Consider the following 26,137-nt stretch of genomic DNA (forward strand, 5'->3'; position numbering starts at 1 on the left):
TGTGGCGCTAGGCTCTCAGCGCCCACCGAGGCCTCGCAGACTTCGAGACGCGGGGACAGCGCTGGCGGGCGGGGGCGGGGCCTGCTGGAGCCCCGCCCACAGACTCTCCGCCCTTGGGTCCAGCCCAGCTCCGGCCACTCTGGCCTTTTCCGTGATAGGGGGTTCCAAGCAAGGGAGTCCCGGGCTGCTCAGGTGTCCGAGTGCCCTCACCCCACCAGAACGAGAACGTCGAAGTCAGCTTCCCCACCCCGAGAGAAGAACACCAGAGTCCGGGCACCATCTCTATACCCCACTGGGAGGGACTATCATCCCATCTTCCCCAAGAGAACCCGGCACCCCAGCAGCCCCTCGGGATAAGACGGGCACCTTGCACCTGAGTCTCTTTTAAGGGTGGAGACCCAGACGTCGGTGCCCCCTCCAGGGGCGCAAATCCAGGTGTTAGAGACTCTTTTTCAGGAGAGAATTTAAGGGTGTCAGCAAGACCCCCTGGACAAGAAGGTGACCTTGCACCCAAGCTCTGCCCCCCTCCTTATAAGAGCAGGATTTGACATCTGGACCTCCCAGGGACTGGGACACAGGTATCCGAGGAACTTCAGAGACCAGGATCCTGGGGTCTTATATCCACCACTGCTCCCACGGGAACCCCGACATCAGAGCTTCCCATTAGACCATAAATGGGAACTAAGGAGTTATAGCACTCCCACAGAGAAATGGGGACCCAGGTGACTGAGCCAGGCCTTTCCCACTCTTGTAGGAGATACTACACCTCTCTCTCCCAAACCCCTTCAGCAGCCTGGCATGGGGGTTTCCAGGCGCTTAAGTGCTCCTAGGAGACCACAATGCAACTAATGAAGGTGGGACAGGAGACTTAGGAGAGGCAGGTGGGTGGAGGCTGGCAGAGAGCAAGGGTTCCTCTGTCTGGTTGGACAGAGGAACCGAGGCACACACCTCTGAACTCTCATGTGCACTGGCTGATGGGAACACTCTTCAAGTGGCTCTGGATAACCACACTGAACAACTTGGGAACTAATCTTTTATGTTCTGCTAATTTTTTTCCCCACAGCAAGTTTCTGAGCTGGGCTCTATTACTAAGCGCATTTTACAGCTAGGAAAACTGAGGCATAGAGACTAGATAGCCTGCTGATGATGGTCTGTCAGCGAATAATATTTTCCTGTTTTTTCCCAGAGAGACTTGTTAGGGTGTCAGGGTAAGGGATTCAAGCTCAGAGCACTGGCTCTTAACTCCTGATGCTACTTCCTGGTTGTGTGACCTGGGCAGGTGCCATGCCAGGCCTTGAGAAGTGCACTCATACTATACAATTTATTTATGATCACACACACACACACACACACACACACACACACACACAGAGATCTTGTTGAGGTTAAGAGCCTAATTTCTGGGGTTCAGACCGCAGTTCTACCCCTTACTGCTGTGTGACTTTGGACAAGTAACTTCACCACTCTGGGCCTTCTCCCTTGTAAAGTGGGGATAATTTCATTTTAGTACCCGCCTCCTAGCATCGTTGTGAGCATTAAATAAGTTCAGCCAGCAGTTCTCAAAGTGTGACCTGGGCACTGGTTCCTGAGACCATGTCAGGGGGTCCGCGAGGTCAAATTTTCATACTGAGACATTTTCTGCCTTTTTCACTTCATTCTCCCATGAGTGCCAGGTGGGGTTTTCCAGAAGCTGCATGGCATGTGATATCACAGCAGACTGCATGCAGAAGCAGCCAGGAGGATCCAACTGTCTTCTGTTATGCTGGGCTTTGAGGAGGTTTGCAAAAGTATAAAATAATGACATTATTCTCACTAAAATTTTTCATAAAATATGTTATTTATATTAGCCTGTAATGTGTTTATTATTGCTATTTAAAAATGAATTTTGAATCATCTTCAAGAATTTCCAGTTTTATTTTTATAAATTTATTTATTTATTTATTTTTGGCTGCGTTGGGTCTTCGTTGCTGTGCGTGGGCCTTCTCTAGTTGTGGCGAGCGGAGGGGCCGCTCTTCGTTGCAGTGCACATACTTATTGCAGTGGCTTCTCTTGTTGCAGAGCGCGGGCTCTAGATGCGGGCCTCAGTAGTTGTGGCACGCGGGCTCAGTAGTTGTGGCTCATGGGCTCTAGAGCACAGGCTCAGTAGTTGGGGCACACAGGCTTAGTTGCTCTGCAACATGTGGGACCTTCCCAGACCAGGGCTCAAACCCGTGTCCCTTGCATTGACAGGCGGATTCTTAACCACTGCGCCACCAGGGAAGTCCCAAGAACTTCCAGTTTTAATTTCTGATATGGCTTATGAAACAGAAATAAAAGCTCTTTGGTTTTCCCTAAGAATGTAAAGAGACCAAAAAATCTGAGAATCGCTGAGTTAAGCCATTTGAAGCTGAGAATAGATCCAGGCATTAAATATGCTAGATGTGATATGTACATCCAAAGACACATCGCCCTCATATACCCAGACGCAAATCATGTTACCTCTACACCACTCAGGGAGTCACTGAAAAACACACACCATTTGGGGTCTCAGCTTCCCATCAGTGAAATGGGTGGGCTGCTCTGTGATGTCTGTGCCCTTCTGCAACTCTGGTAATACAGTTGGGAAAAAATAGGACAGCCTCTGGGTCAGGGTGTGCATCAGGCGGGGCCCCAGGAGGAGACACCCGGGGCCCTCCAGCTGGGAACCGAGGGGCGTTTCAAAAAGGACTCTTGACAAAGTTTTGGGGGAAATCTAGGAGGGCTGGTGTTACCATCTGGGGCCTGAAGGGGTAGGGAGGGGGTTGTTAAGGGACCCTGGGACTGTGGCAGTCGAGACCTTCATGGTCTCATATCCGACACCTCCTGCGCTAGCCTGTGTTCTCAGTTGCTCAGCTGCATTCAGCTCTCCTTGGCCTTCCTCAGCTTTGGAGACGTTTCCCATCAAAGCTCGGAGACCCCACCACTCCCAAAGCTGCCTGGGTGGAAGAGATGGGGGAGGATGGTATATGTCCTTGAGAGGTGGTGAGCTCCCTGTAACCAGGGGGAATCAAGGAGAGGGACAAGGATTTTAGTAGGCAATAAGAACATGGGTGTGTGTGTGTGTGTGTGTGTGTGTGTGTGTGTGTTTGGAGGGTTCCAATGACTTCTCCTTAAACAGTCTCACTTTTCCCTATTAAGAGAGTATACTTTCAGGGACTTCCCTGGTGGCACAGTGGTTAAGAATCCGCCTGCCAATGCAGGGGACACGGGTTCGAGCCTTGGTCCAGGAAGATCCCACATGCTGCAGAGCAACTAAGCCTGTGCGCCACAGCTACTGAAGCCCATGCGTGCCTAGAGCCCGTGCTCTGCAACAAGAGAAGCCACTGCAATGAGAAGCCTGCACACCGCAATGAAGAGTAGCCCCCACTCGCCACAACTAGAGAAAGACCGCGCGCAGCAACGAAGACCCAACTCAGCCATAAATAAATAAATTTATTTTAAAAAACTATACTCTTCTTAAAAATTAATTAATTAATTTTATTTGTGGCTGTGTTGGGTCTTCTTCGTTGCTGCGCATGGGCTTTCTCTCTAATTGTGTTGAGCGGGAGCTACTCTTTGTTGTGTTGCGCGGGCTTCTCACTGCAGTGACTTCCTTATTGCGGAGCACGGGCTCTAGGCACGTGAGCTTCAGTGGTTGTGGCACGTGGGCTCAGTAGTTGTGGCTCGTGGGGTCTAGAGTGCAGGCTCAGTAGTTGTGGTGCACGGGCTTAGTTGCCCCGCGGCATGTGAGATCTTCCTGCACCAGGGATTGAACCCATGTCCCCTGCATTGGCAGGCGGATTCTTAACCACTGGATCACCAGGGAAGTCCCAGAATTCTTTTAAACTAAATTTTTAAACCATGTATGCGTTTGACGAGAATGTATAAGTAAACATAATGCAATTCCTCAATCCTAAAAAAGGTATGAATACCTACTATGTGCCAGGGGCTGGGGAGACATCAGTGAACAAAACAGACAAGGTCCTTACGTGTGTATATGGGGGGGCAAACAAGTAAACAAGTAAATTAAAAAGATGATTTCTGCTCATACTGAGTGCTGTGAAGGAAATAAAACAGGGTGAGGCGAGAGAGTGACTGGAGGGTAGTTATGGTGGCAGGAAGCCTTCTCAAGGGTGGTGACATTTGCTGGGAAGCCTGAGATGAGATGAATCTATAGGAAAAGTGCTCCAGGCAGGAGGAATGGCAAGTGCAAAGGCCCTGAGGTGGAATGGAGGAACTAGGGAGAAAAAATAAAAAAAGCCTGCGTGTATCTGGGCCAGCTGCAGTGGGCAGGGACTTGCGGGGAGGGGTTTGGCTTTCACTGGGACTGGAGGTTGTTAGGTTGGGGAGGGGCCTGATCTAATTCCACTTATTTATTTATTTATCTATCTGTCTATTTATCTATGTATCTATCTATTTATTTATTTATTTTGGCTGCTCTCTGTGCAGCATGTGGGATCGTAGTTCCCCAACCAGGGATCGAACCCACACCCCCTGCATTGGAAATGCGGAGTCTTAACCACTGGACCGCCAGGGAAGTCCTGATTTTTTTTTTTTTTAAGTGTGATGAAGACATTTATTTTACCTCTAAGAAACTCATGTTACAAACTGATTTAGATACTATTCATTTAAATAGGGCACAACTTTAATGTAATAAAAATATGTCTGAATATATGAAAAAGACTGATTCCTATTTTTTAAAATTTTTATTTTATCATTTTCATTTTATTTATTTATTTATTTTTGGCTGCGTTGGGTCTTCGTTGCTGCACGCGGGCTTCGTCTAGTTGCGGCGAGCGGGGGCTCCTGTTCGTTGCGGTGCGCGGGCTTCTCATTGCAGTGGCTTCTCTTGCTGCGGAGCACGGGCTCTAGGCACACGGGCTTCAGTAGTTGTGGCGCGTGGGTTCAGTAGTTGAGGCTCGTGGGCTCTATAGCGCAGGCTCAGTAGTTGTGGCGCAAGGGCTTAGTTGCTCCGCGGCACGTGGGATCTTCCCGGACCAGGGATCGAACCCGTGTCCCCTGCATTGGCAGGTGGATTCTTATCCCCTGCGCCACCACGGAAGCCCCCCTGATTCCTATTTTTGAAGACAATTTGGGCTGCTGGGTGGAGAAGGAAGTGTAAGGGGTGAGAGCAGAAGCTGGGAGCCCAGCTGAGGAGGCGACTGGAAGAATCCAGGAGGGAGGTGATGGTGGCCCCCAGGGAGGCAGTGGGGGTTGGGAGAGATGGTCGGATACTGGGGATATTTCAAAGGCAGGGCTGCCGGGATTGGCTGGCAACCAGATGTGGCGATGACAGAAAGAGAGGAGGAGTCAAGGGGATGCGGTAGTTCTGGCTCCAGTGCCTGGAGGATGGAGCTGCCCTCGAATAGATGAAGCAGGAAGGGCTGGGGAAGCAGGTGTTGGGTCTGAGCTCCCAAGGGGGTTATAGCGAATGAAATCCCTCAAAGCTGAGTCTCATTGTTCTTGAGACCTCCTGGCACAGACCTCTGACTCCCTGAATCTCCAGCATACTCCCGGCTTTCACTTTCTGGAAAGTCCTACCACACATCTGATCTTCATCTTTCCTGCTTTCAGTCCTGCACTTTGCAAGCTTATAGTGAGAGTTCCTGGAGCCAGACCTTGTTGGAGGCCAGGATTCTGAGAGTCAGGTTGTCAAGGAGCTGTCTCCCCTGACCACCAGGGGTGCTAATGGGGTACAGCACCCCAGGAGTGTATTCCTTGAGCGGAGAAGCTCGTGTTCAGGTCTGAGAGTAAAACTGTTTTCGGGGGCTTCCCTGGTGGCGCAGTGGTTGAGAATCTGCCTGCTAATGCAGGGGACACGGGTTCTAAGCCCTGGTCTGGGAAGATCCCACATGCCGCGGAGCAACTAAGAGCCCGCGAGCCACAACTACTGAGCCTGCGCGTCTGGAGCCTGTGCTCCGCAACAAGAGAGGCCACGATAGTGAGAGGCCCGTGCACTGTGATGAAGAGTGGCCCCCGCTTGCCGCAACTAGAGAAAGCCCTCGCACAGAAACGAAGACCCAACACAGCCAAAAATAAATAAATTAATTAATTAAAAAAAAAACCAAAAAACAAAAACCTGTTTTCGTTTAAAGAACATTAAACGGACAATGAAGGGTCATTTGAGAACTGGGCAGCCCAATGTGGCCCCAGAGTTGCTCTGTTTTTGGTTTTGATCCGGCCAGCAAACATTTATTGAGTACCTACTGTGTGCCAGAAGCTCCAGGGATCCAGCAGGGAAGAAACAGGCAGAGATTCTTGTCACTGGACCTCGCATCCAGGTGGGGGTGTCGGACAACAGATAAAACAAGAAAATACCTGCATCAGATGGAGCTAAGTGCTAGAGAAAAATGAAGCAGGGGAGTGTGCGTGCATATGTGCACGCGCGCGATTTTAGGTAGGCTAGTAAAGTACTGACGATTACTGGGAAGAATAAAGGAAGTGGGGAAATGAAAGAAAACACCACCCATCAACTCGATAAATAGCCCCACATCCAAGTGTCACCCAGCCTGACACTTGGGTGTTGTCCCGGGCGCCTCCTATCTTCCAGCCCCATCTTGTCCTCCTCAGGCCACCCAAGGTGTCAGGGAAGAACTCTAACTTCACAGCAGGCATCAAGGCCTACCTGTCACCTGTCCATAGGTGCCGACAGAGGAGAGCAAGCCTCAGGGAACAGAGAGAGATGCTCGTTACAGCACAGCCCACAGCGGGAACGTCGGCATTGTTGGGCTGGTCCCCTGCCCCCAAGGGACACCAGGCAAGACCATGGACCCAGGTGGAGGCTACAGCACTAAATGAGTAGCAAGCAGCAAACTAGCCAGTGTGATCCTCTAGGGAGGGGGCAGTGCCTGGTGGTCACTCTGTTGTCACCTTTACTCATTTGCTTAGGGGACCAGCTACAGAGACAGAGGTCTCAGGGTCTGGGCCAGTGGGCCAGTGGTCCTGCCTACCCAGGAGGGACCTGTGGGGATGCCCAGGGAGCTCAGCTGACTGCTCTCCCAGCCCAAGGGCTGCTCCTACCAGAGAGAAAGGGACTCTCTCCACTACTGACACTGCAGAGTCCCCTTGGAGAAGGGACAAGAGGCTGAGCACCAGCTGGGGAGGCAGCAGGGTGAAGGTGGGGCAATGATGAGATACCTCTGCAATTATTAATAATTAATTAATTAATTAATTTTTGGCTGCACTGCTCAGCATGCGCCATCTTAGTTCCCTGACCAGGGATCGAACCCGCGCCTCCTGCAGTGGAAGTGCGGAGCTCTAACCACTGGACCGCCAGGGAAGTCCCTTCAATTATTAAATGTGCCTGCTTCTCACTGTCCCTGACTTCCCAACCGCCCACTTGGGCGTCTCCGACTTTATTCCAGCCCCGAGCTGCCCTTCAAGGTCATAAGCACAATACCGATGACAACAATAAGAATAATAGTATCATGGGGAAGAGTTGTAGGGGGTTGAGTAGTGCCCCCACCCCACCCCAAGCGATATGTCCATGTCCTAACCCTGGAGCTTGTGAACGTGACCTTATTTGGCAAAAGGGTCTTTTCAGATGTAATTAAGAATCTTGATATGAGATCATCCTGGATTATCTGGATGGGCCCTAACTCCAGTGACAAGTGTCCTTATAAGAGACAGAAGAGGAGGGAATCCCCTGGCGGTCCAGTGGTTGAGACTCCCTCGCTTTCACTGCCAAGGGCCCGGGTTCAATCCCTGGTTGGGGAACTAAGATCCCACAAGCTGCCATGCGGCCAAAATAAATAAATACATAAATAAAAAAGAAGAGGAGACGCCCAGGAAAAATACAAATACACAGGGAGAAAGAAGAGGAGGCCATGCGAAAACGGTGGCAGAGATTGGAGGGAGGCCAAGGAACATCTGGAGCCACCAAAGGCTGGAAGAGGCGAGGAACAGCTCTCCTCTAGAGACTTCGGAGAAGCACAGCCCTGATGACACGTTGATCTGGGGCTTCTGGCTGGTAGAGCTGTGAGGGGAGGCATTTCTGTTGTTATGACCAGTCTGCGCTCATTTGTTACAGTAGCCACAGGAAGAGCCATGGGCTTTGGGGTTCAAATACTGGCTCCCACTTACTAGCTTGTGATGTTGGACAAATCACTTGGTCATTTTGTGCCTTAGTTTCCTCATCTGGAAAGTGGGGATAATGGTAATGCTTACTTCATAGAGTGTGTGTGAAAATCGATACATGAAAAATTATGAAAACAGGGCCTGATACCTTGTAAGTGTCCAAAAATTGTTAGCTTTTTTTTTAAGATACTTTTTTTCTTCTTTAATCAATTAAAAAAAATTGAAGTGTGGTTGATTTACTGTTAGCTTTTATTTTTATTTTTAAAAATTAATTAATTAATTATTTTTACAGTAGGTCCTTATTGGTCACCCATTTTATTATTTATTTATTTATTTTAAAATTTATGTATTTATTTATTTATTTTTGGCTTCGTTGCTGCGTGCGGGCTTTCTGTAGTTGCGGCGAGCGGGGGCTACTCTTCGTTGCGGTGCACGGGCTTCTCACTGCTGTGGCTTCTCTTGTTGCGGGGCACGGGCTCTAGGCGCGCGGCCTTCGGTAGTTGTGGCTGGCGGGCTCTAGAGCGTAGGCTCAGTAGTTGCGGTGCACAGGCTTAGCTGCTCCGCAGCATGTGGGATCTTCCCGGACCAGGTCTCGAACCCGTGTCCCCTGCATTGGCAGGCGGATTCTTAACCACTGCGCCACAGGGGAGCCCCGCTATTTTAAATATAGCAGTGTGTACATGTCAATCCCAAACTCCCTGTTAGCTTCTATTAATATGATTTGTCTTGCTAACATTTATGGCAACTGCATGCTCTTTAATCCCCACCTAGGAGGCAGAGTTCCGGTGAGCAGTACCTGTCAAATCCCCACTTTCTTCTCCCTCCTCCTCAGCTCCTGCAAATCCAACGCAGTCTCTCCCATGCTCAAACTACCCCATGGCTCCCCAGGGCCCCCAGGACAAACTTTGAGCTTATTACCTCGCCCTGAATAAATGGATGGAGGGCTGGTTGGATGAGTAGCTCACCCCCTGCTTCTCAGCCTGCTCCTGGGACACTTCCAACCCCGTTCTCACCCTCCCTTAAAACGTCACCGACCCGGCTTCCAACACTTCCCAGGCCCGACCACTGCTGGACAGGGCGGCGCTCTGCTGACCCCTGGTGGCCGCATGGAGTAACACGCCGCGTTCTCCACTTCCGGGCAGTCGGCCTGGAGCTGGTGAGAGCCTAGTAGGTGCTCGGTGTTGGCTGCAACTCGGGGAACAGACGGTGATTAGATACACTTTGTGTCAACCCTGGAGTCGTCCCATCTCCTCTCTCTCACAGCCACGTGCAATCTTGAGCAGATTCTGTCGCCCTGACCTTTAAGATATCCGGACTCCCACCTCCTCTCTCCACGTCCACTGTCCTGGCTTTGGTCTCATCCACCATCACTTTCCTCCCCACTCCAGGCTGTCTTATCGATTTCTCCTTTTGCCTGGGGCTTCACAGCACTGTTAGTGAATCTGTTTTTTACCTAAAATTTTGATCATGGATTTTGGGGAGCTGACTTTGATTTTTTAAAACATGAATTGAAATATATTTTATCTTGATCACTGAGTTTGTGTCCCTTTAAGTTTTGTATCAGGGGCAAGTCATCCTGGTCTCTGCCTGCTGCAATGATGTCACGTCCCCAGAGAGGTCTTCGTGACCACCCCAAATAACATCCCTGCTCCCCCTTAATACCTTGTCTACACCCGACATTACGGCATACATTCATTTCTTTGCCTGTTTACTGTGTCTGTTCCACTAGGGGTCAGCTCCCAGCTGTGTCCCAGGGGGCCTGGCACAGAGTAAACACTCAGGAAATGAGTTAAATGGGCGAATACAATCTGAACAAGTAACAGAAAAGTGCTGTTGAAGAAGAGAACATTTTTTTTTTTCTTTGAAAGCAAAGGAGTTCATCTTGGTCTCGGCGGGAGAGGGTGACTTTCCCAAGGAAGAGTCCATGGAGCTGAAATCTAAAGGTTAGGGAGGGAGTTAGCAAGGAGGGGTGGGCAGTGTTCCAGGAGGGAACAGCATGTGCAAAAGGCCTGAGGTGGGCGGGCCCTTGAGGAGTCAGAGGGCTGGACCGAAGGGTGTAAGGTAAGACTCCCTGGAGAGTTGGTGGGGGCTTCACAGGACCTGCTGAAGAGTTTGCCTCTGAGGGCACTGGGGAACCCCAGAAGGTGTTAAGGGAGGGGTGGCAGGGCCAGATCTGTTTTGAAAAGCTTGCTCTGGCTGCCACAGGGAGATGGAAGGGAGGGGGTGAGACTGGAGGCTGGGAGACCTGGGAGGAGGCCAAGGAGGAAGCTGGTGAGATTCAATCAGGATGGTGGCAGGAAATGAGGAGGAAGAAAATGGTGGGATCTGAGAGCTACGTGGAAGGTAAAATGGAACTTGGAGGTGGGCCGGGTTGATGGGAAAGAGAGAGTAACACCCTGAGGAGGTCTCCAGGGTCTCTGGCTTTGGGGAAGCATGGGGGATGAACAGGTTTGGAGAAAGGGGTCGGGAGTGTGGCTGTGGGTATGTCACGGTCAGCAAGCGGAGTGTCACAGGCAGGTGAATAGGAATGTGGCCCTCGGAGCGGAGGTCTGTGCTGGAGTCACATGGGAGAGGTTGGCTTATAGACTCAAGTCAAGGGCAAGGTTGAGACCGACCATTGCGTTCTACAGACCGAGGACCTTGGTGGGCACCTTGTTCAAGGCACCTTGGTGGGCATTCTGAGAGGACATATGGGGGAGCCACAGGCCCTGCCCCCCCAAAGCTCTCCACTTGGGTGGATGGGGCTGAGAGGTATAAGTATACAAGTACACGTGACTTGAGACAAAGGTTTATGTCAGCACACATATTGAGTGCCAACTGTATACTGTATAAATTGTTTTGAAAAAGAACAAATGCTGAAGCATTTATGGGAGTCACACGAATCCCCATAGCAGGCAAATGGTTGTTGGGTGAGTCAATGTGTTAAAGGGTTTGGGAAGAATTTCTACAGGAAGACTGGCTTTGAAGGACAGGCGAGGATCTGATGGGCAGAGCTGAGGTTTGGGGGTGTGTGGATAGAAGGAATTCCGGGCAGAGGGAACAGCACAAGCAAAGACTTGGAAGCCGGAAGGAGCCAAGTGCATTCAGAGAATATGATCTTGACAGATGCTGGGAGTCTGAATGGAGGAGTGGGAGAGAAGGGCAGGCTGGGTCCAGAGGGAGGGGCCCCTGGCTGGCCCGCGGTGGACCTGTGACTGCTGGCTCCTGTCGATGGGCAGCGACTGCCTGGAGGGGCGTGTAGGGCCCGAGCTCCGGCGGGGGAGGGTTGTGACCAATGACTGCGCCTGCCATGGGCACGGGAGGGGAGAGAGGCATCTCGTTCGGTGACTAGTCCGCACTGCTCCTGCAGGTAACGCAAAGCCAGGTCTTCCTTCTGGAGTAACTTCGGGGTACGAAGACTGAGGACAGGGAGGCCACTGAAGGTGTGGGAGTGTCCATCAGAGTCCAGGTGAGCCAGAATTAGGACCTGGGCCAGAACGGAGGCGGTGGGAACAGAGAGGTCACGGCTGCAGGTGGCATCTGGGAGGTGACCTAGAGAGCCTAGAAGGAAGGAGGGGTGAGGAGGGAACAGGGATAGAGCGGACCGAGCCTGAGCGGCTGAGGTGTCTTCGAGGGGCAGTCAACCTCCATCCCTGGAGCTGCTGTCCTGAGAGGCTGACTCTCCTGGGTCACCCAGGGGTAAACCCTGGCATCTGACCCCAGAGCCACTGGCGCGTGGCCTCCGCTCAGACAACAGGGAGTGACAGGGAAGGACAGGAGCTACCGTTCGGTGTCTCCTTGGCCTGCTGGGTCCCTGTGGCCACAGGGGTCTCTGGGTGGTGCTTCGCATGATGACCTAAAGTAAACTGCAGGAGTGACTGTAGACTTGGAGGGAAGCAGATCGCTCTGCGACAGGAGAGGAGAGGAGAGGAGGCCAGCGCTGGCCCTGCGCGGGCGGGAGCTCCCGGCAGCAGTCCCGGGAACGGAGGCGGAAGGTGCCAGCAGCTCCCCACGGGGCCCAGCTCTGCTGGAGAATGCCTGCTCCCAGGGGCGCTGTGGGACCCTCTCCCTCCACGGCCAGAGACCCACCGCGCTCCTCCTGAGGGTCTGAGGATGGAGCCAGCGTCCCCACGGGGCCCGAGGGGGCGGGGCCTGGCCTGCCCGGCGCGGGTGTGCTCAGGGCCCGGGGAGGAGGGGCCACCGGCATCTCTCTCAGGTTTGGTTTTTTACAAGATTGATTTATTAACTATGATACATATCACATAAGGCCTTTTCAGTTTTTTACACCATTCCCATTGAGACAAGTACAATACTCTGTAGCAAATACATGATTTTAAAAAACAAAACCGAACAAAAACACCTCAGTCCGAGATGCCTCAGCCTTAGGTGATGGCTGACCATGCACTAATCAGGCTGGAGCCTCAAAAAACCCACGACGTGTTTAAAAAAAAAGTTCGGAAATTAAGCAAACATTCCTAATACCAACTAGAGGATGTCCTGGTTAAAGCCCCTAAAATACAAAGAAATAATTGTTATACTTTCTTTACATACAGTTCACTTTTGCTGCAAAACAGAATTTTGGGCACACAGCCGGACTACTAACACATTTCAATACCATTAATGTTTTTTTTTTTTTCCCTCAGGAAACTCAAAATATTTGTTAATTCAACATATATAAAGATCATTTAACATGTGAAAATACAAGTACCAGAAAAATAAGCTGGCAGCAGCACTATTCCAAATTTTCAAACAAGTTTTATTCCCATACAATTCAGACTTCTTAAAAATTTTTTTAAATGTACACAGGGAACATGATTCTTTTTTATGCAAACAATAACTTACGCCCTGTCTCGACTACATTGAAGTGTAACATCACTGCTGTTGGAGCTTGCCGAGGGGGGCTGCTGGGCCGGAGCGGCAGGCAGTCACCTCTGACCCTTGAGGAGTCCGCAGGCCGGCGGCCGGTTGAAAGATGGCTCTCAGAGGAAGAGGTGAGAAGAATCCTTCCCTTCTAAGACAGCAGCGGCAGGCCCAGCCCAGGACCTTAGACGACAGTGGCCCTTCCCCTCATGCCAGGCCTTCTCTGGTGCGATCACCAGCAGTCACGGATGTGACTTAGGCTTCCGGCATACACGACTCAGTCGTCCTTTCACCTAAGCACGAAACGAGCGGCTTGAACCTGCCCAGCAACTGGAGTGAGGGCAACTCTTCCATCCACTGTCTGCGGAAACCAGCGGTGCCAAGGAACGAGTACCGTGACTGTCCCCAGCAAGCTGGGCCCGTTCCCAGGCCCCGCGGCACACCGTGCCCATCGCACACAAGGAAGGTGGAGTGAGGGAACTTGGTCCGCAGCAACCCACCCAAATCCCTGGAGCTTCCTTCTCTTGGAAAAGCAGAGCCCTCAGTGGCAGAGCCAACACTTCCTCCAGCAAACATCCCCCCAGCAGTGTGGTTCTCACAGGAGAGGACTGGGGAGGGCAAAGATGGAGATGACCTTGGATTACAAATGCAGCTGACTGGTTTCTGAGTTTCAGGGCTGAGGCTGGAACACACGTGGCCTAGGGGATGGCATCCCTCCAGGTCCCCCCCACCCCCGGCCCCCCGGAGGAGCCAAGGCGCAGGGACGAGGGAAGTCGTGCTCTCCCAGCCCCTTCTGCCCGGTGTGCTGCCCCTATGCTGTCACCCTCTGTCCACCCTGGCAAGGACAAACACATTCTGCTAGAAGACTCTCACCTGCAGCATGCATTCTGTTTTAAGCAGGAAGACCAAGATGGCAGTGGGATGTAGGAAAACCCAGGAAACAGTACTCAGTATTTCACATTCCTCCTCAAAATGTCAAGTGATGGGAAGAACTTGACAGAACGCAGGAATAAATGTGCTGTGATACCCACATGCAACACAACCAAGAACTGAGGGCAAATTCACAAGCCACGCCTCCTAACCTTGGACAACTTCCCTCTGTGGAAGCATCGGTGCTGCAGATCCAGAATCAGCCTTATACTTACAGTCGAGGGCTGTTCATTTCCAGCTCTTGGTGCCTACACTCTCGTGGATGTAGAAAGAACACTGGACAGGGAAAGAGCTTCCGGACACACCGCTATTTTGCTGTGAGGCACGAAACAAGCCCCATACCCCCACTAACATGCTTACCCATTCTGGTAAAAGATAATTAATGCCTGCCACTCCCTCAATTCCTAGAGCTGTGGTGCAGCTCACATGAGAATGACTTGTCAGAGAACTTTCCAGAGCTTAACACTAGATGAACGGGAGGTGGGGGGTGGGAGGCATTCCAGTTACGGGTAGCCTGCCCCAACACACTCCCACACTCGCCTTCGTGGGTCCCCTCCAAGTGCCCATTTGGTCCAAATGCTGACCCCCCCCACCCCCAGAGGCCAAAGCCCAGGGCCCAGCACTGCTACTGGTACCAATGCCAACTGGGAATGAATGTCCTCCAGCCCGAGAAGCAGAAAATGTAAGAGTTAGCAAAGCAAACAAAGAGGAACCCCTGGAGCTTCCTGTCCAATTGTGGTTTTTGGGGCATGAGCCACCAGCCCGCACCTGCACAGGTAAAGCCCTGGCAGGACATTGGGGGCAGCCACGTGAGGGGGTCCCTGCAGCTGCCCAGAGTGTCTAGCCGGGGGCACTGTGGGACCGGAGGCTAACCTGTGGAAGCCTGGTCTCTTCTATTCCCACATGGGTAATGATGCAATGCACAGGTGTTTGCCCTCACTGTGGCCCTTCCCCATCCAGAAAAATCACCTACCATTTACAGGACTGTGCAGTCTCAGGGATGGGGGTGGCCTGGGAAGGCGGGACAGCTGGGGTCTTGTGAAGTTCCTGGTGCAGAGCCAAGGTTGCAGCTAGCCCAGTGTGCCAGCACAAAGGGGTGGCAGTATAGACTGGGCATTGGGAGGGATCTGGGCCACTTCTGTTTTAGTTCACACATGGGACAGTGGCCCCAGGCCACCCCCACCCCAAACTGGGACTCACTGGGAGTAGGTGAGCATGACCTAGAAAAGGCAGAGATTAATGGAGTAATTTCCTCACCTGCCTGGAGCTCAGAGCTGAGGGAGTTAGAGGGCCAGAGAAGCAAGAGTCTGCCAACCTCAGTCAAAACTAAACACAAACACTGCCTTCCAGCCAAGCCCCGACCTATAAAGCATGAAGCACAGATCCACCAGAAGGTTAAGAAATCCGGCATCCAACATTTACGTAAGACATTCATGTACCTTGGATTTGTTTTTTGACTTGTATCCCTAAGGAGGCGGTAAAACTTGCAGGGATAATTTAGTTTTTCCAAGCACCTTATTTTGTCAAACAAGAACTAGAAACAGTGAGATATCCAGCTTATCCAGAGGAAGAAGTCAGTGAGCAAAGGGCCTACCCTGCCCTCCAACAGCCAACAGGAAGCGTTTGGGGCTGGGAGTGGCTGAGATTGTTCCGAGGCATGTTTTACTTTGTCAGGTCACCCGGATGAGGCAACCCAGGGCATCCTCGAAAATACCACAGGTGCTGCTTCTTAAAGTGCAAAGAGACCCCAGAGGATTATGCAGCGTGTGGGCCTCCACCCCACGCCCAGGGTACCTTAGTGTCAGGCTTCTTGACTGCAGAGGCCATGGCCCAGCCACGGGGAATGGGGGGCAGCCAGTATCTGTAGCAGCCTTGGCAGGGTTGCTGTGTTTGGAGGGCAGAGGTGGGAATGAGAAGGGTTCTCAGGGGCCAGTGGAAAGGCCAGGAAGGGTGGGGGAAGGCCATGGGAAGAGGATGGTGTCAGGCAGGCACGATGCCCTCCTCACGACTCTCACGGTCTCTGTACCTTTAGCTCCTCTGGGCTCTGCCAGCCTGGGAGCATGAAGGATGGCCCTACACGGCACCAGCAGACCACCGTACTTCAGGGTTCCCCACACACGGCCCACTTCCCACAAATACCCCTGCTGGCGCAGTATGAAAATGATTCCACTTCAACACCAAACACACTGAACCAAACCCCAAGTGCACCCTGGCACCCTCCAGCTGTCCCCCCCACCCCCAACCTTGCGCACACGCACGCACACAGCAGCAGTGTTTCTGTAGCATTGTAGTGTGTTCCAAGGCAGACCAGTATCTAGGCTGGTCTCCCTAGCTCTTCCCACCAACGGCTCAAACCGTCTTCTTGGGGTGGGGGGGGGGCATCTAGTGACAGGACGTAAGTGGGACCCCAACAGGCTCTCGGGCAACCACCCCTGGGCAGGCACCCTCGTTCTGCTGTCACCAAGACGGGTCCTCGTCTACCTGTCTGCCTCTCGGCAGAGGTGGGGAGAGAGCTAAATCTCGACGTCTGTAGTTTTCTTCCTTTTCTTTTTAAAAATCATTGGAGGGGGTCTTCCCATTTTTCTTCCAGTGTTCCTTTGTTTTAAAGGGAACATATCCCCAAAGCCTGTGAAGCGAGGAGGGGGTGCGTGGGGGGTGGAAGCGGCGACACCCTCTCTCGGTCCATGCACGAAGCTACCCTCCCTCTGCTCTGCTCTGATCTGAGGGCGAACGCCCTCAGCACTGTACCTCGGAGCGGCAGAGCCGTGGCCTGCATGTTCCCAAGGAGGCTGCTGGACAGGCTGCACGGGCAACGGGGGGTGTGGGGGGGGGTGCAGATACGGAAGGTGGAAGTGGCAACAGGCGGGAAGTGTTCTCTTTAGGGGCTGCCGGCCCTGCCCTGGGGCAGCCTGAAGCCCCAAATCTCCTCCCCTGGCCAAAGCCCGTGCTCTGTCCAGTGGGCAGATGCCCTGGGGCTGGTGAGCAGACAGCTGAGGAAGGGGGTCCGGGGAGCAGTGAGTGTGTGGAGGGCCACAGGGCCGCTGCCTGGCTAGTTCAGTCCTCAAAAGGGTCCAAGTCAAAGGGCAGGGCCCCGGCTGTGGCCCGCAGCCAGCCCCAGGTCTGCAGCGCTGGGCTCAGGGCACTGGACGGCCCAGCCTCCGGCGGACTGTTGGCTGGTGGTGCTACCGCTGAGACCTTGAGAAGGTGAGAGGAGAGAGGGGACACCCTCCCCACCCCTGCCCCAGGAGACCCGGTTTTGTTCAAGGCCAAACGCCACCCCGTCAAAGAGAGAAGACCGTGTCTCCTTTCGCCCTGGGCCTCGGGGGCTCACAGCGTGTGTTCGGCTTGAAGCTGGGAGGGGAGCAGTGGCTGCATCGGGGACTGGGGGGTGGGCGGAGGCGACTGGGGCGGTGACGGCTGACTTGTGACAGGTGTGGAGGTGAGGAAGGGCACGGTGGAAGCCAGGGCAGAGGGGGAGCTGGGCGTGGCGCCGGGAGGCTCGCTGATGGGCCGGTTGTGGAAGAAGAAGGGGCACTGCTGGATGAAGAGCTCAATGATTGTCTGGTAGGTCCGTGTGGCCGTGAGGGCGTCCATGGTGCTGAAGTCGGGTCTCATCAAGGTGGGCCAGAAGCAGATGGACAGGTTCTCACTGGTCATGAGATTCACCTTGTTGTTGTGGCTGACTCTGTAGGCGACACCAAACTCAAGGTCAGAGCCCCGCAGCAGGCCTGGTCGAGGATCTCGACCGCCTGTGCTCATGGTCACTGTGTCGCCGGCTGCTCTCCTGGCCCGCCCACCCGCAGCCCGAGAACAGAAAAGGCCCAGCACAGCTCTCCGGGGCCCCGGCCTGCGAGTTGAGGCCCGAGCCCCTCCACGCCCCGTCCTCTGTTCCAGTGTCTCCACGCGGCTCTGAGGCCCAGCTCACAGGAGGCACCCCGCCCCCCCCCCAGCCCCGTGGGTGGGCAGGATGCCTCAGGGACTCTCCCCCAGGCCCCCAAAGCACGGCAATGCTCTGGCTGTACAGAGAAGAAGCGTGTGTATCCCAAGCCAGGGTTCATAAAACACCCCTTCATCAGGAGAGGAATAGGTCTGGCTGGAAAGCAAACCTATTCTGTGTGTGAATAAATGTGGGAACCACGCGGCTAACTGGTTTCCTGACTGTGGCTCCGGGCACTGGCTTGACTGGAGTTCACTCTGTCACACTGCACACCCGTCTCGGCCCAGCGTTCTGTCACGCCAGTCAGGAAACACGAATCCTGGAGAAAGGACTCCGGGTGTGCGGGGGCCATGCAGGCCTCTCTCAGGCAGATCCAGGGCAAGAACCTGAGGCGGAGAAGCCAAGAGCCCAGGGTGCTTCTGGCGAGCCGGCACCCCAACAGGCTGAGGACGGAGCCTCGCTCGGCCTCGCTCTACAGCCAGCTGGCCCTGACTGGAGGTTTTCAAAGGAGGGAAGACCAAACGGCAAGCCCTGCAACGTACTTGTTCAGGTGAGAGATGACATATTTGAAGACTTCATGGTTTTCCTTTGGGAATTTCTTGAGTACCTCCTTAAGGGCGTGTAACTTCTGCTCCCGGTCATTGATTTCTGAGGAAAGAGAAAACCAAGACCAAGGCTGGTAGGCCTGGGGCTCAAAGCAGATACTGGTCCTGGGCAGTTGGCCAAACTGGTGGGTTGGCGGCCAGGGAAGAGTACGCTGTATACTCTACCTTCTCTGAGGAAAGCCCAACCCCATCCTCTCCCTGCAAGCCGGTTCCCAAGGCTGGCACACCTGGCAGTGGCATGGGGCTAGGGGTCAGGCCTACCTCCGTGTCCCAGGCCCCTGCTGAAGGGGAGCGCTGTACGCCTGGGGCTTCCTGGCCCCCCCACCCGAGACTCCACGATCCAGAGAGAATCTACCATAAAGAACACCATTCTTTGCTCATCCGGTTGCCCCTGGAGACAGGCATCCCAACGCAGAAAGCCTGCCTGCTTCCTGACCAGGCGGGTGAGCGCTGCCACCCACCCACGCCGACAGACGGTCTAGGGAGGGAGTTTGTCACAAGACCAGGGCTCTGTCCTTTTCCTGGAGTCACAGGGACCCTCCACATATCTCCCTATCGGAGGAGCTGATGGAAACAGTGGGGGAATTCTTATGTAGTTCATCAAAGGGACGACATACCCCCTTCCCCCACTACCGCCCAGAGTTTGCCCATCATGGGATCCTAATGTACTGAGAGAGGGAAAATAAGCTAACCCAAATGAAACGCGTAATCCATGCCAGGCCTGGTTCAGCGAGTCCTCACAATCCTACGAAGCTGGGGCTGTTATCACCCCACCTCAAGGATAAGGAATCTGAGGCCCAGAGAGGTTGCAGAAATCAGCCTCTTGGTCTGGGAACCAAACCCTCTCCAGATGGCTCCAGAGTCTGAGTGAGGACCACTGTGCTCCCTGGGGCCCTGGTTCCCCCTTCCTGAGGAGACCTGGCCTGCCTTGTCTGGGAGAGCCACCCTGGGCTAGTGAGACAAAAATGGTCCAGAGACCACTTGGAACCAGTTGGTCGAGAGATCTCTCTGAGCATGGAAAGATATCCCTATGGCCACTTGTCGGAACTGAAGGCTATCCTCTAGGACTCCAGGGCTCATAAAAATCACAGGAGGATCCCATGAAGAGATGGCAGCTCTCCCACAACTGACGGCTGTGGGTGGGTGGACAGGGGGTTCGTTAAGAAATATGATGGTTCCTAACTGGTCTGGGGACACGGGCTCCTTTAGGATGGATGAGAGCTCTGGACCCTCTCCCACAGATAAACTGTGTATAGCCCTGTCTACGGTTCCTGGAGTTTCACAGACTCCCCAGACCCATGTATTCTTTAGGAAGCCTGCGGCCTCCTAGTGAAGAACTTCTGTAGGAGGTGACGTTCCTAGAGGGTCACAGTCTGGGAGCCTCAAGCTAGACGTAGAAGGACAGATGGAACATAAACGGCTGGTGGGGAGGTGTGGGGAGGCACAGGGAGGAAGGGTTGTGTGGTGGTCTAGATCTTGTCTCTGACACCACAGCTGTGTGATCTCGGGGAAGTGACACGTCTGAGCGGCATCTCCGTGTCCATAAAAGAGGCTCATGACAGTGCCTCCTTTACTTGGCAACACCACACCATGAAGTGAAGAGCTCACAGCCAGACACACAACAAGCACCTGGGAGCAAGTCTGAGTTTCAGGGGACCAGTGGAAGAGGTGGCTGCAAAGATGGCAGCCATGGAGCTATTGAGTGTTCGCTGGCAGGCTAACGAGCATGGAACCGGTGAATGTTTTGACTTGAGAGCGTGGCTTGATAAAAACAGTGTTTTGGTAACATCTGTCTGTTAGAAGATGACTACAAACCCCCCACAGGAACTAATTATGTGGCGCCATTATCAGTTTCATTTCTCTGAACCCAAGACTTCAACTTCAAGGGCACACTTTTTGTCTGGCCTTGAGTTTCAAAATCCTTTACTGTTACGTTTCAATAAAAAGTTTACTTAAAAGAAGGAAACTGCTCAGGGTGGGGGCGGGGGTGGAGGGATGAACAGCTATCCTGGAAAACACGAGAAGCACATGCATGCTGAGTCTCAGAATAGCTGCGCCCTTCCAGACGGGGCTTGGCACAGGTCTCTCCGAGGCGCCTGTACGACAAGAACACAGCTGTGTACGAACGGCAGCACCTTCACGTGAGAGCCCAGCCTCACCCGTCCTCCTGACTGGACGCAGGAAATGGGGCTGCTACTGGCACCGCCGGCCCGGGACGTCCCCTCTCCTTCCTATCCGCTGAGCAACAAGGGCGGCTGCTCCTTCTCTCTCTTCCAGGCGGTGGGCCGGGGGGATTACAGAACCTGCTCGGATAGTGATTCAAGGGCCACCCTCAGGAATGCCAGCCTCTCTCCCCGTCCCGGTGTAGCACATCAGCAAGGTGCCTAACAAGGACCTAGATGGCCAAGCTCCCTGGGCTTCGTCTCCCTCTCCCCGCTAGCTGCTCGGGGCAGGTGCTCGTGAGCGCCGGGGAGCACCAGAAGGCTGGCAGGAGGAGGGGGAGGACGGCAAAGGGAACAACGGGAAGCCTCCCAGTGCAAAGCCTGGCCCCGTGAAAAACAAGGTCCACCTCGCGGACATCCTTCTGACCTGACCTGTCCTTCTGTCTTGATTTCCCTCCAGCAAGCAAACCACCACCAGTGTTGAGGGACCCACTCAAACTGGCAGTCTTTCCATGGTAGTCACGACACCAGTGACTTTTTACCTCTGGAGGGTGCAGGAATGTCGGCGGGGCAATTTCACAGTTGCTGTGCAGCCCTCCCACCACCTGAGGGAAGGTGGGGCTGGTTTAGCCAACAGGCTGGCTGAGAAAACCCACTCAAGAGGCAACACCAAGGACACAAGGCTGGTGAGGGGAAGGAGGCGTGGGCACCAAGCTCTGTCTCCAAGTCCAGCACTCCTGCTCTGGATCACCTGCCTGCCACCATGCTCAGAGCCCTCGCCAGCTTCAATAATCCTCTTTGAAAGGGGTGAGGGGCTCTATAGGGCTCAGGCCTCCTCAGCTAAAAAACCATACTTTTGAAACCATGTGTCTGTCAACTGAGACATCAATACAGGTTCAGGAGAGACATCTGAGGTCAGCTGAATCAAGACGAAGTCTGGGGACTTCCCTGCTGGTCCAGTGGGTAGGGCTCCGTGCTCCCAATACAGGGGGCCTGGGTTCGATCCCTGGTCGGGGAACTAGATCCCACATGCCGCAACTAAGAAGTCCGCTTGCTGCAACTAAGAGATCCTGCATGCCACAATGAAGATCCCGTGTGCTGCAGCACGAAGGCCTGGCACAGCCAAAATAACTAACTAGATAGATAGATAGATAGATAATTTAAAAAAAAAAGACGAAGTCTGGATACAGACCAGGGAACTTGGAACTGAGGTCCCAAGAACTTTGGAGCAAGAGGAGAGGACAGGACTTCCCTGGTGGCGCAGTGGTTAAGAATCCGCCTGCCAATGCAGGGAACATGGGTTTGAGCCCTGGTCCAGGAAGATCCCACACGCTGCGGAGCAACTAAGCCTGTGCGCCACAACTACTGAGCCTGCGCTCTAGAGCCCGCGAGCCACAACTGCTGAACCCGTGCGCCTAGAGCCCGGGCTCCACAACAAGAGAAGTCACTGGTATGAGAAGCACACACACTGCAATGAAGAGTAGCTCCCGCTCGCTGCAACTAGAGAAAGCCCACGTGCAGCAACGAAGACCCAACGCAGCCAAAAATAAATAAATAAATAAAAAAAAAAAAAAAAAAAAGAAAGACAGGCTAGCCAGAGGCCACTGGGGACCTCAGAGGCTAGCTTGCTACACCTCTCACAGTATACAGATAAACCAAGGCCCAAAGAAGTAAGAATGCTGGTCCAAGGTCACACAAATTGGTGTCAAGGGCCCTAATCCCAAACATTGTTCTTGCCCTGGCTGTGTCACTCTGCTGCCATCTCTGGTACCCAGGCGGTCAACCAGGCTCTAGGCTTGGATCTGCTACCGCTCAACTCAGTGCCTAGAGGAAAATCCCTGATGGATTTTGACCACCTTGTACACCTGCACCACCAAAAAAGGAAAACACCGGCTCAGGCCACACCCGCTCAGTGACGCACGCAGGCACACACGGCATGCAACGGCCACCTGTCCTTCTGGGGGAAAGTGACTCCAAGGCTGCACTCGCACTCTGTCGGGCCCAGAACGGAAGTTTCAGGGTGTCCTTCTCCTGGAGGTGTGACCTTGCAGTAACCTGTCCGATGTCTCCTACCCAGCAGATGAAGGCAGGGACGGCACACTTGCCTGTCTGCTGCCATCTGTCCCGGTCCCACACAGGGCCTGGCACACGCTAGGAGACGAGGAACAGCCCCATGCTCTCAAGCAGCTAGCTGGACAGACAAGAGGAAGCAGGACCCCAGGAGTAGCAACATCACGCGGCAGCACGTGAACACGAGCCGGGGAGCAGCCAGACTGGTCCGCCGGGCGACCTTGCCGGCCAGTCACCTACTAACCTCTAGCCCCAAGCTGTCTCATCTGTGGATGGCAAGGGTGAGACGACAGGCTAGCATTCTGAACCATCGGGGGTCACGTATCCCTTTGACGATCTTTTTTTTTTTTTTTCTTTTTGGGGGGTGGGCCACACTGTGTGGCTTGTGGAATCTTATTTCCCTGACCAGGGATCGAACCCAGGCTCTTGGCAGTGAAAGTGTGGAGTCCTAACCACTGGACCGCCAGGGAAGTCCCATCCCTTTGACAATCTGATGAAAGACAATGGTCTTCTCCGTAGACTTAAATGCACACACACAACTCACAAGCAGTCTATGGGGGCTAACGAGGCTCTGAGGCCAAAGGTCCTTAGGCTCAGAGCCTCTGGACCAAGACAGGCAGCTCTAGGGCCTTTTCTGGCCCAAAAGACATAGGACAGTGTGTGTGGGGACTGCTGGACCAGAGGGATTCCGGATAGGTGGTGGTGGGGTTTTGGGGGGGCTGTGAGAGGGAAAGAAGATGCGGGGCAAGAATAAATGATACTGTTTCTTGAAGGCTGGGGTGAAACGTGAGGACGAGACAGAACAGGGAATTCAAGCCCCCTTTAGCTGCCTCCTGAAATCCTGGTCCTCTCTGAAGCCAAGCTCAGGTGCCATCTCTTCCACGAGGCCTTCTACCTTCCTCTCTCCTTACTGCGTTTCTGCACTTCCAGCTCAGGTTGCTTCACACTGTCTGGAAGAGAAATGAGCACCCGGGGAGGGCAGGAACAATGTCTCAGCACAGAAGGTCACGCCCAGCTTGCCACTCCCTAGCAGTACGGGCTTCGGCTGCTGCTATTCATTTCTCAATCTCCCACACATCACCTTGAATGTGGTAGGAAAATAACTGGTGAATAATCACAAAAATCTCAATTTGTAGGCACAATTTCAGCAATGTTCACTATTGTGAAATTTTGGAGCTTACAAAACAATTTGATAGTGACCTTGATATTTGTTGTGATGGGATCGGAAACCATTTCCAAGCCCTTAACACACACAGACACAACAGCTCTTAGGTACTACGTGGAAAGAGCTGGTCAAGTTGACGTTGCCATGGAAACCCAGCCAGGCTGAGAAATAGCTACTTTTGGGCATGAGAACCTTTGTTCCATCATGTCCCTTAACACTAACTTTGGCACTGCCTGGTCGGTATTTCTGGCTCAGTTAAGCTCTGACACACACAGCCCCACTCTTCACTCAACTGTTGAGGCTATGAGAGGTGCCATGTCAGTGAGATACACTTCTCTCTACCAGGTTCAAGACAACGGAGCTCCAGCTGACTAGCTTGGGGCACAGGAAACACACAATGGGAAGAGGAAGCGGAAAATCTCCACCCTTTTCCAGACTGCAGTAGCAGCAAGAAGCTCCCTTCCTTAGCAGGGGCAGGCGGCGGAAGCTGCTGTAGGAAGGCAGCTGATTCCCTATCAATAACACCTTCCTCTCCTGCCCCCCATGACCCTCCCAAAACAAAAAGACGCTATGTCAGCAATTCCCGCAGAAACAATGGGATTCTTTCTGCGGGGTGCCAGGGCTCTAAAAGCCTCTAGATGGCGCCAAGTCAAGACAACGCTGTCAGGAATTGCTGGGCTTCCAGCAAGCTGGGTACCAGCCCACACCTTCTCTTCCTAACTTCTGCCCAGAGACAAGCTTAGCTTGGATGGAAAGAAAGCTGGCTCTGGATGGAGATTTCCCATGTGTTTCACATCTGAGCCAGCCTAGAGCCTGCTAGAGAAGTGACTGCTGGGAGGACCTCTATCTTTGGATGGTAGGACCAGAGCAGAAGCTGGCACCTGTCCCCACCCCCTAACTCACCTGGAGAAACCCAGACTCCTGTCCTGAGAAGGCAGATGGGGAAGGCGGCCAGGGAACCCTATGACAGTCCCAGAAGCTGCCAGTGCTTCTACCCCATCCCTGGGGGCTTGGGTAAGACTGGGGGTGCGAACAATTTCAATCAGCTAAGACGGTGTGTGTAAAATATGGTGGTGAAGGTGGCACTAGACTGTGGAAACAAACACCACAGGAAAGGCAGACCGTAGAACAGTGACTCTGGGGGCTTTGTAGCGCTGACAGCAGTCAGGTTCTGACAGGGACACCCCTCCCCTCCACAGTTGGGCTTCTGTCAGCACCTCTATTTCCCGAAGCCACTAAGAGTCTATGACCCACATCTTAAAGTCCTGCGAATTTGTGACAGCCCCCCGATTTTTGCCCACACCATCAGCTTTGTGAGTAAATCGTGTTTGCTTAAAACTCCCTCTTTTGAGTTGGGCAGTGGCAAGATAAGACTAATGTGCTGGGGTCCCAGGAACACAGCTCCCTTTCCACTTCCCCACCCCCTTGGTCGCTGGCAAAGATGCTCCCTTCTGTAGCTGCACAGCAGCAGTTGCTTCTGGGGTCTTGGCCCACCAGAGGTACAAAGTAGAAGGCTGCCTTTGGCTAAAAAAGTTCAGAAGTGTCACCCCGTGGAAAGCTTGGAGAGGTCAGGCCCCCCCCCAGAGCACTACATGAAGTCCAGGAAAGGCTGCCCAGTGGGAAGGTTCCCACATGGTGGACAAATGCCTCTGGAGAGAGGCGAGCCAGGGCAGAAACAGCTCTCGGGGCAGGCAGGATGGCGTGCAAGGTGACCATTAAAACCAGAGATGCTGGGGCTTCCCTGGTGGCGTAGTGGTTGAGAATCTGCCTGCCAATGCAGGGGACACGGGTTTGAGCCCTGGTCTGGGAAGATCCCACATGCCGCGGAGCAACTGGGCCCGTGAGCCACAACTACTGAGCCTGAGCGTCTGGAGCCTCTGCTCCGCAACAAGAGAGGCTGCGATAGTGAGAGGCCCGCGCACTGCGATGAAGAGTGGTCCCCACTTGCCGCAACTGGAGAAAGCCCTCACACAGAAACGAAGACCCGACACAGCCAAAAATAAACATAATAAATAAAAATTAAAAAAAAACAAAACAAAACAAAACCAGAGATGCTAACTTGCCGCAGCCTCAAGTGATCACGTGGTCAGGACCACCGGCGCTGCCCCTCCCTCAAGAGCATGGCTTCCTCAGAGGCTATCTGGTCCTGCACCACACGTTAAATTCCTTCTACGAGAGCTGGGAGAAGAGGGGTGAGTGAGAGGAGGGCAAAGGAAAGTAATATACCTACCACTTAACGGGTCTGTGACATAGCCTTGCCTCCAGACCTCTCCTAACCTCATTTAATAAGTACGAGAAGGGATGGTAACAGAGGAAACTAAGGGCCAGGGAAGATCACGCTGGCCATGCACACACC

At 53.4% G+C, this 26,137-nt stretch overlaps 1 protein-coding gene across 2 annotated transcripts in view; it reads right to left on the reverse strand.

Annotated features, from left to right (window-relative positions):
- Positions 1 to 12,269: 12,269 nt before the first annotated feature.
- Positions 12,270 to 26,137, reverse strand: part of ARHGAP35 (Rho GTPase activating protein 35) — a 120,486-nt gene continuing 106,618 nt past the window's right edge. Inside the window, exons 6-7 of one of the 2 annotated variants that reach the window (XM_036832703.1) lie at positions 18,322 to 18,427; positions 12,270 to 17,527 (exon numbers count right to left, since the gene is read on the reverse strand). In XM_036832703.1, the coding sequence (XP_036688598.1) occupies positions 17,170 to 17,527; positions 18,322 to 18,427 (464 nt within the window). In that variant the 3' untranslated portion in view covers positions 12,270 to 17,169. Of the gene's footprint in view, positions 17,528 to 18,321; positions 18,428 to 22,132; positions 23,567 to 26,137 lie in introns of those variants that run through there. The other variant, XM_036832704.1, reaches the window with a different exon arrangement.

This window comes from Balaenoptera musculus, chromosome 19, assembly GCF_009873245.2.
Source record: "Balaenoptera musculus isolate JJ_BM4_2016_0621 chromosome 19, mBalMus1.pri.v3, whole genome shotgun sequence".
NCBI lineage: Eukaryota > Metazoa > Chordata > Mammalia > Artiodactyla > Balaenopteridae > Balaenoptera > Balaenoptera musculus.